The sequence below is a fragment of the Gymnoscopelus microlampas genome (genome assembly GCF_963454915.1).
Source record: "Gymnoscopelus microlampas genome assembly, chromosome: 3".
NCBI lineage: Eukaryota > Metazoa > Chordata > Actinopteri > Myctophiformes > Myctophidae > Gymnoscopelus > Gymnoscopelus microlampas.
The window spans coordinates 40,314,706-40,335,075 of record NC_139940.1 but is presented as its reverse complement, the minus strand read 5'-3'; the positions used below and the strand labels follow the sequence as shown (position 1 = coordinate 40,335,075).

Below are 20,370 nucleotides of genomic sequence, written 5' to 3'. Positions count from 1 at the left end.
GGATGTGAAGCATGGGTGGGGAGAGAATAGGAAACAAGGCGAAACAAACACCCCCTCAAGCCCCTTGGGGTGTTTTCATTTTATACACTGCTTCCTGAACTAATGCCAATGATCCGATTTGTCTAAGGTGGAGATACCCTTCAGCAATGCCTGATTCACTGTGACTCTTGAGTTATTGTAAACGTATGTACAGTATGTATACTGTATATATATGTACTGTATGCATGTATGAATGTGCATGCATGTGTACACATGCAAGCACACATGCATTGGTGGGCACAATGGTGAGTTAGATTGGGTTTTCAGCCATGAGATAAAAACCCGCGCAGTGCAAACAAGGGACTTATGCAACAGTGAAATCAATCTGTACAATCCATCTCAACGACTATCGTCGCTTTTATTAAAAAGATATCACTTTTCCTGCATGACATACTGTATACAGAACCGCAATACAAGTCTGAATCAGCAACTTGAGTTCTTTTCTTCCCCGCTGGTCCAGTTCCTGGGTTCAACCACATGGGAGTGATTGCGGGACCCCACATCGTTCCAAACTCCCGAGGACGGTCTGGCTGACCCCTTCCTCCAAATCCCCAAACAGGTGCCAGTAGCTTCCAAACTAAGAGATCACATGAAAGGGAACCAAGCTGTTGAAAGTAAACAAATTAGCGGCTGGCTTTTTATGAGAGGCTTGTGTGATTTCAGTGTATTTGGAAGCACATGCAACCGTGGCTAAAAACCCTTCTGGAATCAGACAGATGCGGTATGTGTTTGAAGTGATACTCATTAGACTTCTCTAGTTCTGTCTTGAGGGAAAAAAAATGGAAATGGCTGGAACCTCCCAAAACTGGTAAAAAAAAATAAAACAAAAAGACAAAGATCGGTGGGCGTTGAGCTCACAAAATTGTTAAAGGCAGCTGTAAAATTCACTGGTTTCAGTCTAATCTCATGACCAGCATCCTGAAGGTCAATGTAATGGACATAAATGAGCTGTGATTAAATCCCTATTCTAAATTGCCAGTTGGACGATAACCTGATGCATGCCTATCTGCAAGTCTTAACCTTTCTCATTTCACTATAAATCTGTTCAAATTGGTAAACTTCCACAGGCTTTATTGACCTATATCATTGCATAGAAGAAAGGAGGCATTGGGAACTAAGATGGGAGTGGAGTGAGACAGAGTCTGAAAGAGTGTGAAGGAAAAAGAGAAAGTGAAATAACATTGGCACACTGTGCAGAAGCAATAAAGCAGACTCACTGGCCAAGAGACCGCTGGAGACACACAGATAGTGAGATCCGGTGTCTGCGGTGTCTCTTAATGCGATGTATCCAAAATATCCACATATTTTCCCAGACACCCCCTATCTACATACCGGGTCCCGCCAGCAGGCCATGTGTACATGGGGTTCACGCTTCCCAAGCCTCTTGCTTCCCTTCTGCAGACCTCGACTTCCCACCACAAGACCCCCGGTGTTCTGCAAGGCCCTCAGGCTCCACCACTGTTCCACCCAACACTGATGGCTCTGTTCAGGAACTCAGCACCTCTCATGAGCCAGGCTCTCTCCAGGAGACAAATCAGACATGGAAAACCCGGATTCTCACACAGTCTCCTAGCCCCGAGGCAGGTCAAAAAACGCTCCATCCTTCCACCCTCCAACACAGTCTCCAACATCCTTCCAGAAAAAGTCGTGTTGGAAGCCAGGTGAATTTGTCTGGGTCTATGCAAATCAAGCAGCACTCAGTTACTGTATATGCAAGGGGGTCAGCCCTATGTTCCCTCAATTTAGGGTTGGGATTGGGGTTAGTGTTAGAGTAAGGGTTGGGGTTAGGGTTGGGGTAAAAACTTGCATCCCATATTCTGGGGAGAACATTCAGCGAAAATAATCAATCTACAAGCTCACAATGCGTCGCAACACAGCGCTTTGTGAGCTTGTAGGTCGCCTATTTTCAGCAAAGATATTTAGTGTAGAGTGAAAACAGGAGGGGGCCTAGTATAGAGCCCTGGGGAACTCTCGTCAACTAAGAATAGGGTTTAAGTGGTTAAGGTTTAGGGAACATAGGGCTGAGGGAACATAGGTACGTTCCCCATGCAAGAGAACAGAGGAAGCGTTGTTCTCAAGATCATGGAAAAAAGCACCATCCCACCACTCAGCGCTTCGACACCTAGAAAGATGAAGCACTTCTCTGAGAATATATGAATCCAAAACAGTGCAGCAGTGTTGTCAGTTTGGCTTGGTGTTTCCCACATGAATGGGTTGGAAGGAAAAGTGTTAACGACAAAACATCGGCTAATGGAACTCCGTCAGTTGCATTGGGTTTGGATCTTGAGACATTGCCACCGCAGTTGAGTTATTGAGCCATCATATTTATTGGAGAACCATGACAGAAGTCATAATTGGATACAGCGTTGTCACGTTAATCGTGCCGATTCTTCGACTCAGTCAGCAACCGTGTGTGTTTTAGACCTGCTTGCTCAGACACGCCTGCAGCAATAAGCCCTGCCATGACGCTGCTTCCAACATAAACCAATGTACAACGCCCAGGAAAAAAAAAAAGATCCCCGGTCAATTATTTTTTTTGGGTCATCCTCAAGTAAAAGAAAACAAATCATTGCAGAAGTCAGACGCAGTAAAAAATAAAGTCAAGTGTTGGATTAACAAGGGATTAATTGAGCATTTCTTCAGCATAGTCCCTTCACTTAAGCTGTCCACTTCATTGGCTCATATCTGAGTGACAGCATCGCTGACTGCCAGCCAGGGAGCAGATCATGAGGCAAAGATGCCAGTGGCGATCTGGATCAGGGTGTGTTGTTGTGTGTGGTTTGATTTGAGGCAGACTAGATCGACCTGGCACAAACAAATCACTGCCAGTCTACCCTTGTGCTCAGCTTGTATTGCTTGTGTTCACATAAAATGCAAAGAATATGCCCCATCCAAACCTAAGAGAAGTGCAGGTCGGTCTGACCCTGCAATTCCATACTGTGAGAATACTCGTAACTCATGACATTGCTGAATCAGGTGATGGGGTGATGACGCTAGTGGAGGACAATGTCATTGTATATGCTGGGCGTGTCACCAGGGTGAGTTAAACACGTTCACCCTGGGCATTCCTTTTTTTTTTAAAGCAAATCTTCCAAAGTTTTTCAAAATAAATGTTATTCAAAACATTGGTATTGCTGTATGACGATGTATATAGGGCTCAAATGTTTAAGTGTTAATAATAGATATGCCAAAAATGCCCAGCTCCTGATCTGTCATTGTGAATAATGGTGGGCTGTCTGCGGGACAGCATACTTTATTGAGCCTAGCTCATTAATCTCCAGGGACCGGTTCCCAGCTCTGATAAATCAGCGTGATCTCTGTTTACCCCTTCACACATTATGAGGATTGGGCGTCATGTATCTATTTCGAGCTCCTCAGAAGGGGGGAGAGGAGAAAACGCTCCAGTCAGTTCACTGTAGCCATTTCTTTCAGTTTTTTCTTTCCAGATTCAACTGATGTACTTGTAGATTCATCACACTGAACCTCCAAGGTTCTGTTATGCCATCAAATCCAACTAACGATTCCGTTGTTTAATGATTGTTTTCCACAATGCATCCAGGTAGACTCACAGACTCTACTTTAAGGACTTGATAACAGTCCCAACCACGCATCAAAGGACAAGCACCACAGGGGTGGTGGTGCAGGAGGGCAGAGTGCTAATGCTCCCAGTGAGAGTTTAATAGTTTGGGTTTAAATCTCCTTCTCCTCTGAGGAAATTAGCCCAATTTGGGTTTAGCAAAACGGACCATCGTGAAGTAGAGTTGGACCAAGTCACAGCCTCAACAACAAAACTAATTTGCATCAATGAGTGCATTTCAGTGGGGGAAAGCTCTTGCAGAACCTCTCCAAAAGTACACATAAGACCCATTGGCTGCCAAACAGATGTCACAAAATGAAACTTATTCCACTGAGAAATAAGTAACATTCTGCAGCAGGGACTGCATAGGTATTACCTATCAAAAATCTTTAAAGGATTGCATTATGGTGAAATATTGGGGCCTAAAGGGAACCTGATGGTCCAGCAGCTGTCAGAAGTATTGAGCAGGTCTTTATTGGACCATGCAGAATTTGATAGCTTTAAGGAGAACCTGATCTCCTCTTTATATTCATTGTGGTGTCATCAATGCGCTCCTGGATGTGCTGAATGCACAGCTTCCATATCCAGAGAGGTTTCAGTCCAGTAACCCAACCTAAAGGCTGTGTGATGATATTACTGGGATCCCGCACACTGTTTATTTTGAAGCAATAACATTTCAGGGCACTGTGACCTGTCAGGTCTAAAATACACACCTACAGGTGCAGTATAAGGTGCAGAACTGGTAGATCTGGTATTCCTTTTTCTTTTTCCCTACCCCTTTCATTATTATTATAATTTCTTTCCTTTTTTCTTACAAGCTCCATCATTAGTAGTTTTCAGGAAAGGGAGAAAGAATAGAGATAGAAGGAAGAGCAAGGAAAAAAAGGATAGAGAAACAGGACAAATATTCAAATGTTAAATGATATGTAATCATACATGTATGTAACAAAACAAAAATAAATAACTTTATTAGCTTAATCAATATAACTTACTAAATAGTTTAGTTATACTAAATATAACTTTATTTATAATAAATAAACATATTTATTATGTATATATCTACTTCACTCTACTCATACGTACAGTATAGCATAATAATAGCAGGTATGTGCATGAGGTTCAAAATAGTGCAAATAGTCTCACATGCAGATGAGACATAAAGACCACATCCTGATTTATTACTAAACTCATTTATTGTGTAAAATGTATAACTGATCACTTGATCGCTTGATTGTATTATGTGAAACATGAAAAGTAACCTTGTGTGTAACCTTTGTCTGTAACGCTATTATTATTGGAGCATGCCTCCTGATTTATGCTCTACTGGGCACACCTTTCTAGTCTTTTAGTTTTCCCCGGATGGGAGTGTATAGACATTCAGTACATTGCATTTAGTTCAAAGATCACATAGCCTGGCTTTTCCCCTCTGATATTGGACTAAAATATTTGTCTGTCTGTCTGGGTGGTGGGAGGTCTGACCGTACCCGTCTCAGTTTAACCCAATAAGTTAATAACCCATTAAGGTCTTCAAGCTCATAGCGAGGCACCAGGTGCCACGCAACGAGCTTGTAGATCTGCTATTTTTGAAAAATATTGACAATTTGTGCAAATCTTTGAAACTTTTTTAAAGCGAATATTTTTAACTCCGATATTTGCTTCTGGGGGTCCCTGGAACTGAATATTTTCAGATGGAGGTCAGCAGCCGAATACATATCATTTTGGGTGGTACTTGACATGGAAAAGTTGGAGCACCACTGATATAGCAACATACTGTTAGGATTTAGAAACATTTTTAGATATGTATTTGGCCACGGACCCCCATCTCAAAATATTTTGTTCTAGGGACTCCCAGAAGTAAATATTGGAGTTAAAAATGTTCGCTTTAAGAATAAATATATATATGTACTCAGTGCCGCACTATGAGCTTGTAGATCTACTATTTTTGAATAGCCAAATAAATCTTAAAATGACACAGATGCGTTCCCGGTCTTAATGGAATAATGATGGGAGGGCGTCGAAATGTGTCGAAAGGTCCTTCATTGTTGGGTCCAATTCAGTTATGTGCCAATGGGTTGTTGTTTTTTCTATGTTTTTCTTTTCTTTTCACATCCTATAAGTGAGCACTGAGTGAAACATCTTGGACTTCTATCATATGTCTGTCGTTTTCACTCTCTGTAGACACTCGCTCCTCTGGTGTGGTGCTGACACATTGGCATTCCATGGCACCCAGCTACTTTTGATGGCTTTTTTGCCGTTTTTTATTCGGTTTGCATTTCGCGTTTTTACAAGTTTTCCTGTAGGGGTTTATTTCATCCTCCCACAGGGAAGTTTAATGGAATGTCGTTATGCACCAGACCAGAGTATCACCTAATCGTTGTCATGTGGATGATGATGTATTAGGCAAGTGGAACCATTTGTAAGCTGAGGTGTAAAGCAAGCAGGAAGAATTGGCAGGTGCACAAGTGCAACAAGGATGGGGATATCTAATGTTACAACTTTGTGTTTATTTTTTTTATTTTTTTGAAATAAATGTTTGTTGATGAGAGCGTTTGCTGATGATGTGCAATTGGGAGACTAATGTTCAATTTGACGAAGATGACACATGAGTAACTGATGGCTAGTGAAAGCTGTATAAACAAGCCAATCGTAATCAAACAACGTGTCCTAGCCAAGACATTATATGATAGCCCTATTTTGTCACAAAAAAAATTACAATAAAAATATTGCATTTACATTGAGCCTTTCTCAAACTCAAGGTTGCTACTTTGGCCACATTTGCCTTAATTCAATGAAGAGGGAGGATATGGAATGTTTGGTAATACTTTCTATGAAGCCCATGTCTATAATGCATTATAAACATTCTTATTACGTAATATGATCTGCTTATAATGCAGTATAATAATACTTATAAGCACTCATAAATATTCATAAATCTTTACAACAATAATCATAACACATTATGAAGCATCTTATAATGACTTATAAGGTCAAGCATCATTGTACTTCATAATTGCTGGACACTGACGTTTTTGCAAGCACCATAGTGTATAATATAGTATAATTAGTGTATAATAATTTATAATAATTGTATAATGAATTATAATCAATCACTGTTAAGCATACAGTATGATAAGTCACCATAAGCGGACATTGAATGCATTAAGTAAAGTAATCACATTCCTGGAGGTGTACGCAGAAATGTTTTGTGTGTTCTTGCTTGGCTTAATGCTATTCTTTTCACTTATAGTGACTTATAATCACACTAATGCATTGTAAAATTATTATAGGCCAATGTATTACGACTATGAGAATGATGATGATGTTGGCCAAAGGAAAAGGTCAGAGTGACTGTTTGATTTTAAATTGCTTTATATTGTTATAAATCATTATGAGTGACTCACAGTGTGAGATGTCATGTGAGCTTGTAGATCTGCTACTTCTTTAAAGATCTTTTTATATTTTCACCTATAATGACATGCCCAGGAACGCCATGTTGAAAGTTGTTAAAGGTGCATGTAGTAATGAAATGTGTATGTGAAAATCATAAGAAAATGTCTTTTCTTTTTTCATGTGGAAGCAAGTCTTTTGGATTTGAGAACAGTAATGGCCCTCATATCAAACTACAGTTAAAACTAACTCAACTTAGCCAACAATAACACCAGATGTGTGTCACATCGGCAACAGCAATGTAATTGATTATATAATTTAATGTTGATAAATTGATGTATACTATACCTTTAGCATTGTATAATGTAATTTTCTCCTAATTTAAAACTACATTTAGCAAGTATAATATAGTGTCTATAAATATCTGGATTTTTTTTTGCAGCATTCCTGAAATAGAGATATTAGGCTTTTTTGCTGCCCAGAATTCAGTTGAAATAAAGGGTGTATTAAATGCTGCCATAGGTAATGGGTTTGTAAGTATGTTTTTTATAGTCACTTTCTGCCCAGTGCTTTATTCATTTGGTTGAAAACCCAACTCATAAACCAAATGTTTTTATTTAGTTTTTCTAATGTCTTTCTATTAGCTTTCTGGCTCAGCCTAATGGATAACCTTCCTATTTGGATCTGCAATGCGTTTTCTCTCTTTTTAAGTACACTGGGCTTTTCTGTCCCCAAAATATCCTTTGATTCTGCCTATGAGGGCGGATTCTGCCAATGCTTTTCAACGGGAACGGAGCGGTTTGTTGTCATTTGCGGATTTCCGCAACAAAACGCTTCATTCCCGTTGAAAAGCATTGGCCGAATCCGCCCGCATAGGCAGAATTAAAGTTTGGTGTGACAGCACCCTCAATCAACATTTATAAATTAAAAAAACATAAAAATATCTAACTGGAAAATAGGCAGAATATGGCTCAGAGTTTTACACAGAGAAAAACACATAATTCTATTTTGACATTGTTTTACACAGAAGCAAGTAAATGTCTGTGCAATGTTACAGTAGTTATCCCCATTAAACCAGGGAAACAGTCTGTCACTGCACTGGGACTCACTGTATGAAGGCCAATGCTGTGGAATGAGCACTGCTAAATCCTGAACACTTGAAATTTTATTCTGAGTGTAGAAATGGACCCTTGCACTGCAGGTCCATTTTTGCACTCTGAGTTGACTGAATACTCTGGATTTTGCAGTGTGCAGTCTGCCGCTGTCTGGGAGATAGAGACTCAGTGGAACCCATCACTATTACCTTGGCTGCTTGTGGTCACCCTGCTACCATATCCCTCTCCCCACAAGCAGATGGTAGCATCACTAGCCTGCCAAGTTTACACTGAAGAGAATGTTGTGTGCATGTGTGTGTGTATGCGTGCGTGCCCACACTTAAAAGTGTATGTGGCAATAACACGGTACACTTAATTTCCATCCATCTCAGTAGACTACTAGAAAATTCCCCTTATCTTCCGAAATAAATCTTTTTTTTTGTGTCACGTTACAGGCCACGTCACAAGGGGGGGGTGGGGGTATATATCCCGTTTGGCGGGCTATATGTGAGAACTTAAGTTATAATACGGTAAACGTACTGTGCTGCAAAATAAGAGAGCAGAGGGAATGCGTGCCATTGAAAGTGGGAGGTGACCTGCAATCAAAGCAAGTCTGTCATCCTCCGCCGCAGTATGTCCTGCACATGGAAGTCTGAATGTCTGCCGGCCTGCCGCCATACTTTACACATATCAAACAGCCATAGTCTACAGACCGTGAGTCACGCTGTGCCGTGGAGATCTTTTGGCTGTTCAATAAAACCACGTTTGCCAATTATCTTTTGTTGGGGGGAAATTAGCAGCAACCGATTACCCCAGAGACAGTGGAGCAGTTCAATGGCTTCCGAGAGAGAGAGAGAGAGAGAGAGAGAGAGAGAGAGAGAGAGAGAGAGAGAGAGAGAGAGAGAGAGAGAGAGAGAGAGAGAAGGAAGGAGGTAACCATCCAACTGATACAGCAAACCATGCATGGCCACAACTCTCATGAGCACATATGGATGCCATCAATAATGGTGTTGTTGGTTTTAGAGATTAGAAAAAAGAAAAACATGTTATTGGAACGGGGGAATAACAATGCTCCGTATTGAACTCTAGGAATTAAAGCTTAGTGGCTCAGACTGTAATGGTTGGAGGGGTTCACAAAACCAAGCTTGAACATCATACAGTATGCTTAACTTATGCTTCGCGTACGCCGGTGTCGCTCACCAAAAATTGCCGATCTACGAGCTCACAATGCATCGCGACGCAGCACGCTATATGAGCTTGTAGATCTGCTATTTTTGGCACACGGCACGATTATACAACATAGTATATGTAACAGTATGTGTGGACTGGGACTCCGGTGTAATCAAAGTGCAGAGAAGGAAGTATCCACACATCAAAGCGGGAATGCGAAGGAATGCCTGCCATGTCCCATTGTTACCATTCGGAATGAGGTTTGGCACGGCGCCGGCAGAGTTCCTTTGAATCCGGCATGTTTACCATGCCTGGCTGGTGTTATGTGAGTGAGGACACAGACATGATGTCTGAAACACTAAACACCTATGGATGAACAAACATGCTACAGCTTGTCTCATTATATTCAGGACACATAAAGCTTTTGTCTGCATGCCCCCCGCCAATCACCTGCCTCCCCTACCTTCGTACATGCTGTGTAGACCATTGGTTCTCAAAGTGGGGTCCGGGGACCCCCAGGGGTCCTTGAGGGAGTTCCAGGGGGTCCCCAGCTAAATGATAGATAGTTAGGAACCAAATGGACCCTTAAGGGTCTGTAACTCTGAGTGTGCAAATGGAACCAAATGGACCCACATTGATTGTACAATATAAATTGGGGTCCCAGAGATAGAAATGCCATTAAATGGGGGTCCGTAGCCTAATGCATGTCAAACTGGGGATCCTTTAAATTAAAATGGTTGAGAATCACTGCTAGAGCCGTAAAAGTATTCTCTTATAGGGGTCCCTGGCATAGCTTTTGAAACAGGGGTCCGCGGGCTAATAAGTGACAATTTGGGGGTCCTTGACATGAAAACGTTTGAGAACCACTGCATGGTGTAGACACCCCGACTATTTCCTTGCATCCCTTTCATAGTATAAAATAACCGACTATACGATTGCCAGCGACATTCACCCCGGAAGCCCAATCAGTAGCAATCCTGCCTTTTGCCTCCTTTTTGTAATTAGGCCCCAGGCCTTGTGTGGGGTAAGCTGCATACCTTCTGGCTGAGAAGACGCTCCGAGTGGGGGGATTTGTGGTCTGTGAAGTCAGAGCTGGAGAGAACAACTGTCTATTGAAGGCGGCAGCTAGCCCCCTCTCTCCCTCTGTGATTTGACACATGCCATGCGCTGTAGCGGCGTGTGCAGGCAGGATGCAGCTCTGGCACCATGTGCACAGCCACCATTTCTGCCAAAGACCCTGGAAGTTGGTGTACTTTATTACGCGACAGTGACACTCGCTGACAATGTGTGTGTCTTGGGCAATTAAACCTGGCGGCGCCCATCCCTCTCCAGATTGGATGCAGTTTAACGTCGTACCCAGGACCCACAATGACTGGACCTTAAATCGAAAAACGCATCGAAATGACGGGAATCTTGTGATGAAGCACCTCTCAGCACTGCACAACGGCCAGAGACGCCCCTGGAGGCTCAAGAATCCCCTCTGGAAGGAGATGGCAGCAGACTGGAGCCTCTTGGTCAAGGAGGCCTGAAGGGCCTAAAGTCAGCGGTTTTACTTCCCTGGGCCAAACCTCTTTGTATCGTTTAATGGCCCCACACGCACACGCGCACACGCACACGCACACACACACACACACACACACACACACACACACACACACACACACACACACACACACACACACACACACACACACACACACACACACGTGCATGCATCTAGTATTCACATTCACAATCACACACATACTTGGCTCACTGGGATGCTTTCTTGCCTTGAGAGAAAATTGTTTCCCAGCATCATTGCCCTTGGAGAGAAAATTCAGTTTGCATTGAAGCTGGTACAACAACCAAAAAAGAAAAAAACTGCGTATGATGAAGGTCTCCATAAATTTAGAGAAATTGGCAAAATCAACAGAAAGGGATTGTGCAATGACAAAAAAAGAAAGAAAAAGTTTATACATTTTAAAATTTGCCAGATGACCTCTCTGTTTCATATGTAATGAGAACATTTCATTATGCAATGTGGCTCTGCCCCTTTTTCCAGTATGGAAAGTTATACGATAGGCTATATCCTTCAGGAAATCACCATCTTCCATGCTTATGTCAATATGGAGCGGTGTGGCTCAGATTCTTTCACAACTACCATACTGTGCAGAAGATGAATGAACTCCACTACAATTCTGTTTTTCATGGCATGAACTCCTCTAGTTTGAACCAAGGCTTGTCAGGATGTTTTTTCCACAAAAATGAAACAAAGTCATGAAACAAAGTTAATATGAAATGACAACCCATGTAATTCTATGTAAATATTCTGGCAATAACTACATTCATGATGCTATACGTGTTAATATTCAGCATATTTGACAAAAGCTGATTGGAAACTGTTCTGAAATGCTTAGGCAGGAGATTCTTTTGTGAGTTCTTCGAAGGGTCTTGAACCTATTTGTGCAGGTTCATCTGGACGAGGTTCGTTCAGCGAATCATGCTGCTTTTCAACTATTTGATAGCTGCGGTACAGCTGTAGACAGTGTGGTGGTGAGTCAGAGACGCTGTGAAATCTTGCATTTGGGGTTAAAAGCAGCAGTTTTAAATATTTATCTATCGGTGTGTTTCAGTCCTTGAGTGTTTCTGTGCCATAGCAGCTGACCTGCGGACAGTTCTCCTGTCTGGCTGTCAGGTGTTATTTGAGTGATCCATTCTCCTTGCTCCCATTCTCCTCTCCTGGCTCCGCATTCCCAGAAAAAAAAGGGAGTGGGTCTGGCCGCCCTGCTTGTAGCCAAAACACTATTTCATCACCAGGCTGCAGGCTCTGCGACTGGACTGAAGCAGGATTTAGCGTTATGCATGCCTCATCCATCTTTAGCACTCCCAGCCTCTTCCCCAAAACAGACAGAGATGGATGAGCTCGCTGGAGCCCTTGCTTGCCGTTTCCACTCACTCCCTCACCTTGGGAAACTTCTTCTCCTCCACGACTCCTCACCAAGGAGAAGCAGGCTCCGCTCCTCCCCCTCTGCACTCTCAGCTGCGTTGAAGGCTTCCTTGCTTCTGCTTTTCCTTCTTAATCTCTCACCTCACCTCTCTCCTTCTCTCTCTAGACCCACTGCTCTCATTTTCAACCCCCTTCTGTTCCATATTTCCATGTCTCTTTATTTTCATTATGTTATTTCCCAATTTTTCCCACTCTCGCACCCCATACTCCACCACAGTAAAATCCGGAGTGTTAATTTGCCTCTAACAGACTCATGTTTTTACACTCTCCACGAGTATCAATGAACACAGATTTGGATGCATTTCCTCTGTTCAATGCAATAAAATCGTTCACAGCACTGTCTAGTGAAGAGTCCTCTGATTTACAACAACATCTAAAAGCTAAGAGGAGGGACTCCACCATTAACCACTGTTATCATCCTTACCGGGAAAATATTCTTCATCACAGCTATTTTAATTTCAAGGACCCCCCAGTTTGACATGCATTAGGCTACGGACCCCATTTAATTATTTCTATCTCTGGGACCCAAATTTATATAGTAAAATCAATGTTAATTTAACTCTGAGAGTGTACAAATGAACGAAATGGACCGTAACGGATCCATTTTGTTCCATTTGTACAAGGACCCCCTGAGGGTCCCCACTCCCCAGACCCCACTTTGAGAACCAATGGTGTAGCAAAGCCTATCATATCCCTCCCCATCCTGCTCAGCTGACCTGGCCGCAGGCTATATTCCCCCAGAGCGGCTGGGAACAAGCAAGGCCTCTCCGAAGGCTAATCTCCCAGGGAATCAGGGATTACAGGCAACACTAATAGCTAATCCACTACACTTGGTCTGTAACCCCCTAAGCAGAGCCAGCGGCTTAGCAACTGGGTTTCCCCTTTCCTTCCGTTGGTCTGGCGCTGCAGTGTGGACAAGGACAGACCGACTGATTGTTGCAAGGCTGATCTGAGGCTAAATGGAAGTGACGCCTGTCCATCGTTGGATGGTTGCTGCTGGTAGTTGGTGGTGGCGCGAATTGAAGAGATTCTAACCCAGCATGAACCACTTAAAACCCCATACTCCAGGGGAAGTGAAATAGTGAAAATAGACGATCTAAAAGCTTGTGAGCTTGTAGATCTACTATTTCCGCCTATTATGACGTGCCCAGAATAGGGTTGGTAGGGTTCATGTGGTGAACATGTGGCACCAAGAGTGTGAATCGAATTCTCTGCCTGGACGTGTTTGGACGACACAGCCGAATGCAAGGAAACATGAGTATTTGAGACTAATGGACTGTGCATAATGCACTTTTTCATAACGGATAGGTTCTGAAAATTGCAGTAGACAGAATGTATATGTTATACAGACAGGATGAAAATAACATCAGCCTATGTTTAGCCTACTGTATTTTATGACAATAATAGTGAAAGAGGCATACAAAGCCATGTCTTTGTTAGACATTCCAACAAGCTTAAGGTTTCGCCAAAGTTCTCAAAGTTCTTCATCTGGACTACAGAGGGCACTATTGCCTCATAGTGGATGGCACTGGATGTCAGTGCCTTCTAATGATCACTCACATCAAACTGATTGACAATCTTTATTCACCCTTTTACAAGTTCATAAATGACCATCTCCAGTCCAGCCATAGTTTGCATGGGAACCACTGCTGAGAAGGAGTCCCTCTCCCTCAGATCAAACATCATTCAACCCCGCAACTCTTCAAAAGCTTCATTTAGCTTCAGCCCTTTCCTGTAAAAATAACCACTCCGTCAGTTTATGCTCAAACGTCCCCTGGCTTCCATTGGTTCCGCCAGATTGTTGAGGAAAATCAAATGCAGACACATTCATCCGCTGACCAGAGGCCAGGGCATTAAAAGCCGTGGAGTAAATGGCTTTCCCCACTCAACTGCTTTGAGCTCGTGACCTCTCTCAATTTAAACGCTGTCCAAAAAAGGCCATAAACTCAACGCTCAAGTTTTCCATCAGTCTAAGAGTGAAATTATGAGACAATTGCCGCGACTTAATAAACAAAAGAGATGGAAGTAACAGCTGACCCTGCACGGGTGAGTGACGACTAAAGACGTTCATTTGGATCAACCCCGATCCGACAATTACAGAACCAGCGTGCTCCTACAGCGACTAGGAAACCAGACCTGCTTCTCACAGCACCAACATATCTTTTCTTCCTTCGCTTACATTTATAAGTGTTCCCAGATTCATGAATAGCATTTTCTTTTTCTTTTTTTGCGGTGCGTTAATTACTGGCGGCATGCTGAGGCTCTCTAAACTAAAATGACAGAGGTGTTCCACGGTGTTACAGTGGGTTCAGCTGCTGTCTGGGGTAATTGAAGGGCAGGATTTCCCCAGCTGGAATCACTGGGAAAAGAAAAAAGAAAGAGACGGCCTACACTGTTACCCCTGCCTATATAATGAGAACGTCCCTCTCGCTTTAACTGAGATCATTATAACAGATTCCTCACTGTAAAATCCAGAGTGTACAAGCGTAACCAAAAATTGACCCGTGGTAAGGGTCCATTTGGTTACTTTTGTACACTCTCAGGAGTTACAAATGGATAAATTAACATTGGGGACTTTTACTGTGGGGCAGAGGCTGCAGAGTTACTGCGGGTGACAGAAACCGAGAGAGAGAGAGAGAGAGAGAGAGGAGACCTTTAAACATAAAAGACCTGTCAATCATCCGTGTCAATAAATAACCCCCGGCCGCAGAGGAAATAATATACTTTGAAGTTTGCAAACAATTCAATCCTTTATTAAGACATTTTGATGGACCGACAAAAGAAAGAAGAAAAAAAGAAGTAGTTACGATAAAAACATTTGATTTACAGACAGTGAGGAACCCTTAGAGGAGGTCAGTGCAGACAGGTGGGACCTAGAGGTTCTTTTCATAAATATAGCATTTATAAATGTATGTTATCTCTCCCATTCACAAGTTCACAGCCTTAATCTCGATGTGGGTACCGGTATCCACTACACTAGGTTACGGAAAAATATGGGGGGCAGGGCTCCAGAGTGCAACCATTTTGGGCACACAATATGCACCCAAAAATCTGTCCAATCATGCAACCAAACATTTTCATCGGTCGCACTAGTGTACCTTACATTTAGCAGGTCTGTCAATGTGTGTGGGGGGTGCACCTAAATTATATGCCGGTGCAATATGAAAAAGTTAGACACAAGAGTGCAACCAACTAAAAAGTTAGTCTTGAGCCCTGGGGACAAGGGTCATTGGTTATTAATAGGTAGGTTTACTACTAAAATAAGTTCAGTTACTTCCAGCGTTTTGTCTGGCTCTACACAGGGCGTGTAAAAAATGGAACGGAATGGACCAGCTCTGAGAGTGTAAGAATGCACCCAAATTGATCCATTTGTGTCATTTTTTTTAACACTCCGTGTTAAATTAACACTGAGGATTGTACAGTGTACCTGGAGTTCCAGATGTGTTGGTGAAACTTCACTTTGTGTTTTTCCAACGTCTGTGGCTTAGTTAAACCAACAGATATTAACTGGAGTGGATTTCAAATAGTAAGATCCAGCTCTGGTCTCAATGCAAGGCTATAAGAGCTGCCATGTGGCTGTGTGTGTGTGTGTGTGTGTGTGTGTGTGTGTGTGTGTGTGTGTGTGTGTGTGTGTGTGTGTGTGTAAGGGGAGGGAAGGCATCATTGTGTGGACAGGGGCATTTAGGACATGGTGATCTGCATGGATTCTAGCATCTCTTCCACTGTCTTCACAGAACATTTGTTCTCCTTCGTCCCACGGCCGGCCAGCTGCATGACAGGGAGGGTGGGAGTGAAAGAACAAGTGGGGGGTGGCAGGGGGGTCCGGATGAGAGAAAGAGAGCGAGAGAGAAAGACAGAGGGGCAAGGGAGAGAAAAAGAGAAGATCAGCTCATTACGTTCCCTCTGCAACTAAAGGAATGGCGAGCCAAAATCTTGTGCGCGCGCGTGCACACATATACACACACACGCACATGCGTGCTCAGAGGCCATGATAACCTCAGAGCTCCATCCCATGCTTCACCAAACAGTGCGAAAACATCTCTGTCCTATTTGGACAGAGACAGAGGTATGAGGTAAATGCACGGATAAAAAGCACAGGCCAATCTCCCAACAGCGGGAGGTGCTGAAGGCGCTGGTCGCAAGGCTGATCTACTGTAGGATCGGCTAACTGGTCAGGGGAAGTGAAGCAGCACCTCAAGTCTGAGGTTTTTCTACAGTGTTGCATGAGCCCTGTTTTAGTTGGACGTGAGAGTTGTTTGTGTGCGCATTGTGTGGGGACTGGGGAGTGACAAACAGGCTGGCCATGTGAGCTTGTATGGTGGTGATCAGCATGGATCATCAGGAACAAATAAAACCCTAGCCTCTGTTCACAGGGACACACTGGACTTTCCGCCAAACACACACACACAGCTTAATTAAGCCTTGCAATTAATGCAGGGGCGTCCTCTCAGCTTTGAGAGTGACGTGGAATTCTGGATCAATCAGTAATCGATGAGGCAATAGGAGTCGAGACAATATTCTAGGGTGGTGATGGTTATCCTTTATGTACATGATATCATGGGGAGAAATACAATAACACTCAGGTCAGTGGTACGGTAGTCCTGCCAAGAGCACAGGGATCAGATCATAGTCATACTGTAGCTGCTTCAAGGACAAGCTGAACCATAACAAGATAGGCTGTAACATAAACAATAGCCATCAGGCCTAGTGGAGACATTTAGGCTCTTACAAGCTACCAAATATCATAATGTATTGTTTAATTATTATAAGTGAATACAAAAAAATATATATAAAGGTTAGATATAAGCAACAATATAATTTCTTCCTAAAGAGTGTATGCACAACTTCAGACGCACTATGGTCTCTCAAGTACACTTTCCAAAACCATGGGCTCGGGACCCCATGTAGGGTAATATGACATGAAAATTCAGTCCCTAAAGACATTGCCAGTCAAAATAACATTTGTCACTTGTTGAGTCATGTTGTGGTCATACATTTTTGCTTTTTGCCTTTAAAAAGGTTGGGGAGCTCCACAATTGAGTGAGTCAAGTCTCTAGTAGCCACAGGCATTAAGGCCTTAATTTATTTCACATGATATTTTATTTGTTAAGTTTAACCCCCAATTTAGAAAACACACTGTCATCATGCATCATGCGGTACTCCCTCTTGACCAGCCTGTGATTTCAAAGGTGTCCGTGGTGATGCTGTCACTTGTCGGTCAACAGGCTTATACTTGTGGCGACAAGTGAGAGAACACAACAAACAAATGAAAGTAATGCCTAGTTTATAGTAGTCATATGACAGTGGTCTATACCAAAAATAGCCGTTCTACAAGCTAACAACGTGTGACGCGCCGTGAGCTTGCAGACACTTCATTTGGTTTTGACTGCGTGGATTGAGGTCCTTTGCAGAGTCAGTGTTTGTGTGTGTGAGAGAGAGAAGTTGCCCCTTTTGCTTCTAAACTTTTTGATTGTGATGTTGATAGTGTGCGGTTAAAATGGAAGAGCAAAGAGGGATGTATTTCTGACGTCATGTTGCATTAAATGCATTAAATCTCCATTAGAACAAACATCTATCAGTATTCAGTAGTTATGATAACTGTGTTCAAACGTGTGTAGATGGAGGCATGGTGCAGAGGGTCAACACTACAACTGCTCTTTAAGTAAATACACACCAAAACTGTGATCCTGTTGGAATTTCCAGGCCTCAAATATTAACCACTTAAGCCCTATGTTATACTTTGTCGTACTACGGTGTCCCATGGCAAAAATAGCTGATCTACAAGCTCACAATTAATTGTGATTGAGCTTGTTGATATGCTTCTTTTTTTTTATGATTCTGAAGATCTTTGCCTATAAAATGCCCAAAATATGGACGCTAGGTTGGAGCTATACCTAACCGGAGCTATATCTGGTTGAAGGCGCACACAATGTCAACCCCCTGTGAGAGATCACTATTTGGGCACATGGACAGAAGCATCACAATCATCATCATCATACTGGGGCTGCAACTAGGGGGTTAGGCAAGCAACATCTGCTGCTGTGTGTGGGTCCATGGAGCAGCGAGCGCAGATGTGTCGGCAAACAGACAAGAGCTGAGCTGTGCAGAGCAGAGCAAGGATCGTGGGCCCCTTTCAATTAAATCATTATGAAAACACCATTACCCTGACTCAAACACAGGCAGGGGATAATGTTTCAGCCGCATGGCACTGCTGGCTCTGGACAGAGGAGCACATTCTGCATGTCCTCTGAGGTGAGAGATGAGCCCCTTGAGAGAGGAGTATACATACACGCACGCTTGCACAGACAGCAGCAGGCGTCTGCATGCGCACTTACACAGCAGTGCATTACACACACTCTCTCTCACACACACACACACACACACACACACACACACACACACACACACACACACACACACACACACACAGAGAAGAAAAAATGGCTGAAATGATTCCAGCCCGCTGCCCACACTGAGACCATCCTCACTTCTTTCCAAAACCGCACATCTACATTCTACAAGCTTGCGGAATAACAAAGAAAAGTAGAGGACTCCTTAATCCCATGTTCAAGGTAAAGCAATGGTTTTCATAGCCATTTATTCACTGTCAAACCGAGCTCCTGCTTGGGCTTACGCAGGCCACGCATGCATGCACGCATACACGCACACACCTAGGATATGCAGCCACTGACTATTAACCTCGCCTGTGCTGTATTTCCATGGCAAAACCTTTTCCTTCTTTTTTTGCCAAACTGCATCTTAGAGAGGGCATTTGGCTAAGGTGGACCATTAGCCAAGTAATTTCCGAGTGTGACTCATCCATCCAGATTTAGCGGTGTGAGTGGGCATGTTTGTGCGTGCGTGTGTGTGTGTGTCTGTGTGTGTGCTGGACAAGGGGAGTTACGATGATCAAGTGTGTTTCGCTGCACTGGCTAATGTGCCATTACCCGAAGCCTTGCTAGTCAATTATCTCCTCAGCCTGAGGTGCGACCGCTGCATTAACTCACACCCCGCTCTGCAACAGACAGCTCCGCGTCTATTTAGGCTCTGATAACAGATGCATGACGCCGTGGGAGCCGGTCGGCCGTGACGGAGAAGCTAATCAGGGAATCTGGTCAGTGCGTTAAGACAGGAGGGTGGGCCGGGTAGGGCCGCTTTACAGTCCCCAACACCAATTACACATACGCGTACATCCCCAGGCTCCTTTACGTGTCAACGGGGCCCCCAACGTGGCAATTAAATTACCCCCCATCCACTTTTTTTTCTTTTTTCAACAGGCCCCTGTTAGTCTTGACCTCTCGCTGACGTCTGCTCCCAATTGCACTCACCTGCCTACCTTTTCTCACACCGAGGTATGACAATCACCAGGTACGACGGCTTAATAAAAGTGGACGACTGACACGAGCTACGCTTTAAAGGGGCCATCAATCAGCCAGCACAAGCCCGCAGCAGCCTGCAGCTGTCTGAAAGAGGCCCACACCATCGCTGCCTTTCAAAGAACTCAGGCCAATTTACAAGAGGTAGGGAGAGCAGGACCAAAAAAAAAAAAAAACTAGAGAAGGCAACCTCACACCTTGTCATTTTGAGACTTCTTTCACACGCAGGGCAAACACACATCTACAGTACAGCATGTGCACGTGTGCTTCACACAAACACACACACACAGGCACGCAAGCATACACCGAGAGCAGAGGTGAGGTTCCAGTACAACCCCTGCTATTAACAGACAACTTAAACAAACACAAAAGGTTTGGGAGCGGCGCAGAAGCACAGGGGCGGGCCCGCAGGTCACATCCTGTTGCCTGGTAGATAGAGGCGTGACGGGCTGAGAGTGTCGTCATCAATCGGGCTATTTTATACAAACAAAATCACTCCAGACGCCTTTTCTCGACACACGCCTCAGAAAAAGGAGAACGTGTGGCTAGAAAGGCGGGAACTGTGTCCACCCTCTTCTCCCCAGGAGGGGAAGAGAGCACAGAGTGCGGTGAGACGCAGGCTTTAACGGCTCGGCAGGGAGCCCCTCTCTCAACGGGGCCCGCACATGCTGAGTAAGGAACCGCTTAATACGCGTTTAACTGTCAATGCCTAAGTAAGCAATGCATATTGCCCTTATG

General features: G+C 43.6%; 1 protein-coding gene across 2 annotated transcripts in view; it reads right to left on the bottom strand.

Annotated features, from left to right (window-relative positions):
• Window positions 1-487: 487 nt before the first annotated feature.
• Window positions 488-20,370, bottom strand: part of emc2 (ER membrane protein complex subunit 2) — a 43,357-nt gene continuing 23,474 nt past the window's right edge. The window contains exon 11 of one of the 2 annotated variants that reach the window (XM_084051815.1): window positions 488-616. In XM_084051815.1, the coding sequence (XP_083907941.1) occupies window positions 509-616 (108 nt within the window). In that variant the 3' untranslated portion in view covers window positions 488-508. Of the gene's footprint in view, window positions 617-14,987; window positions 16,025-20,370 lie in introns of those variants that run through there. The other variant, XM_084051816.1, reaches the window with a different exon arrangement.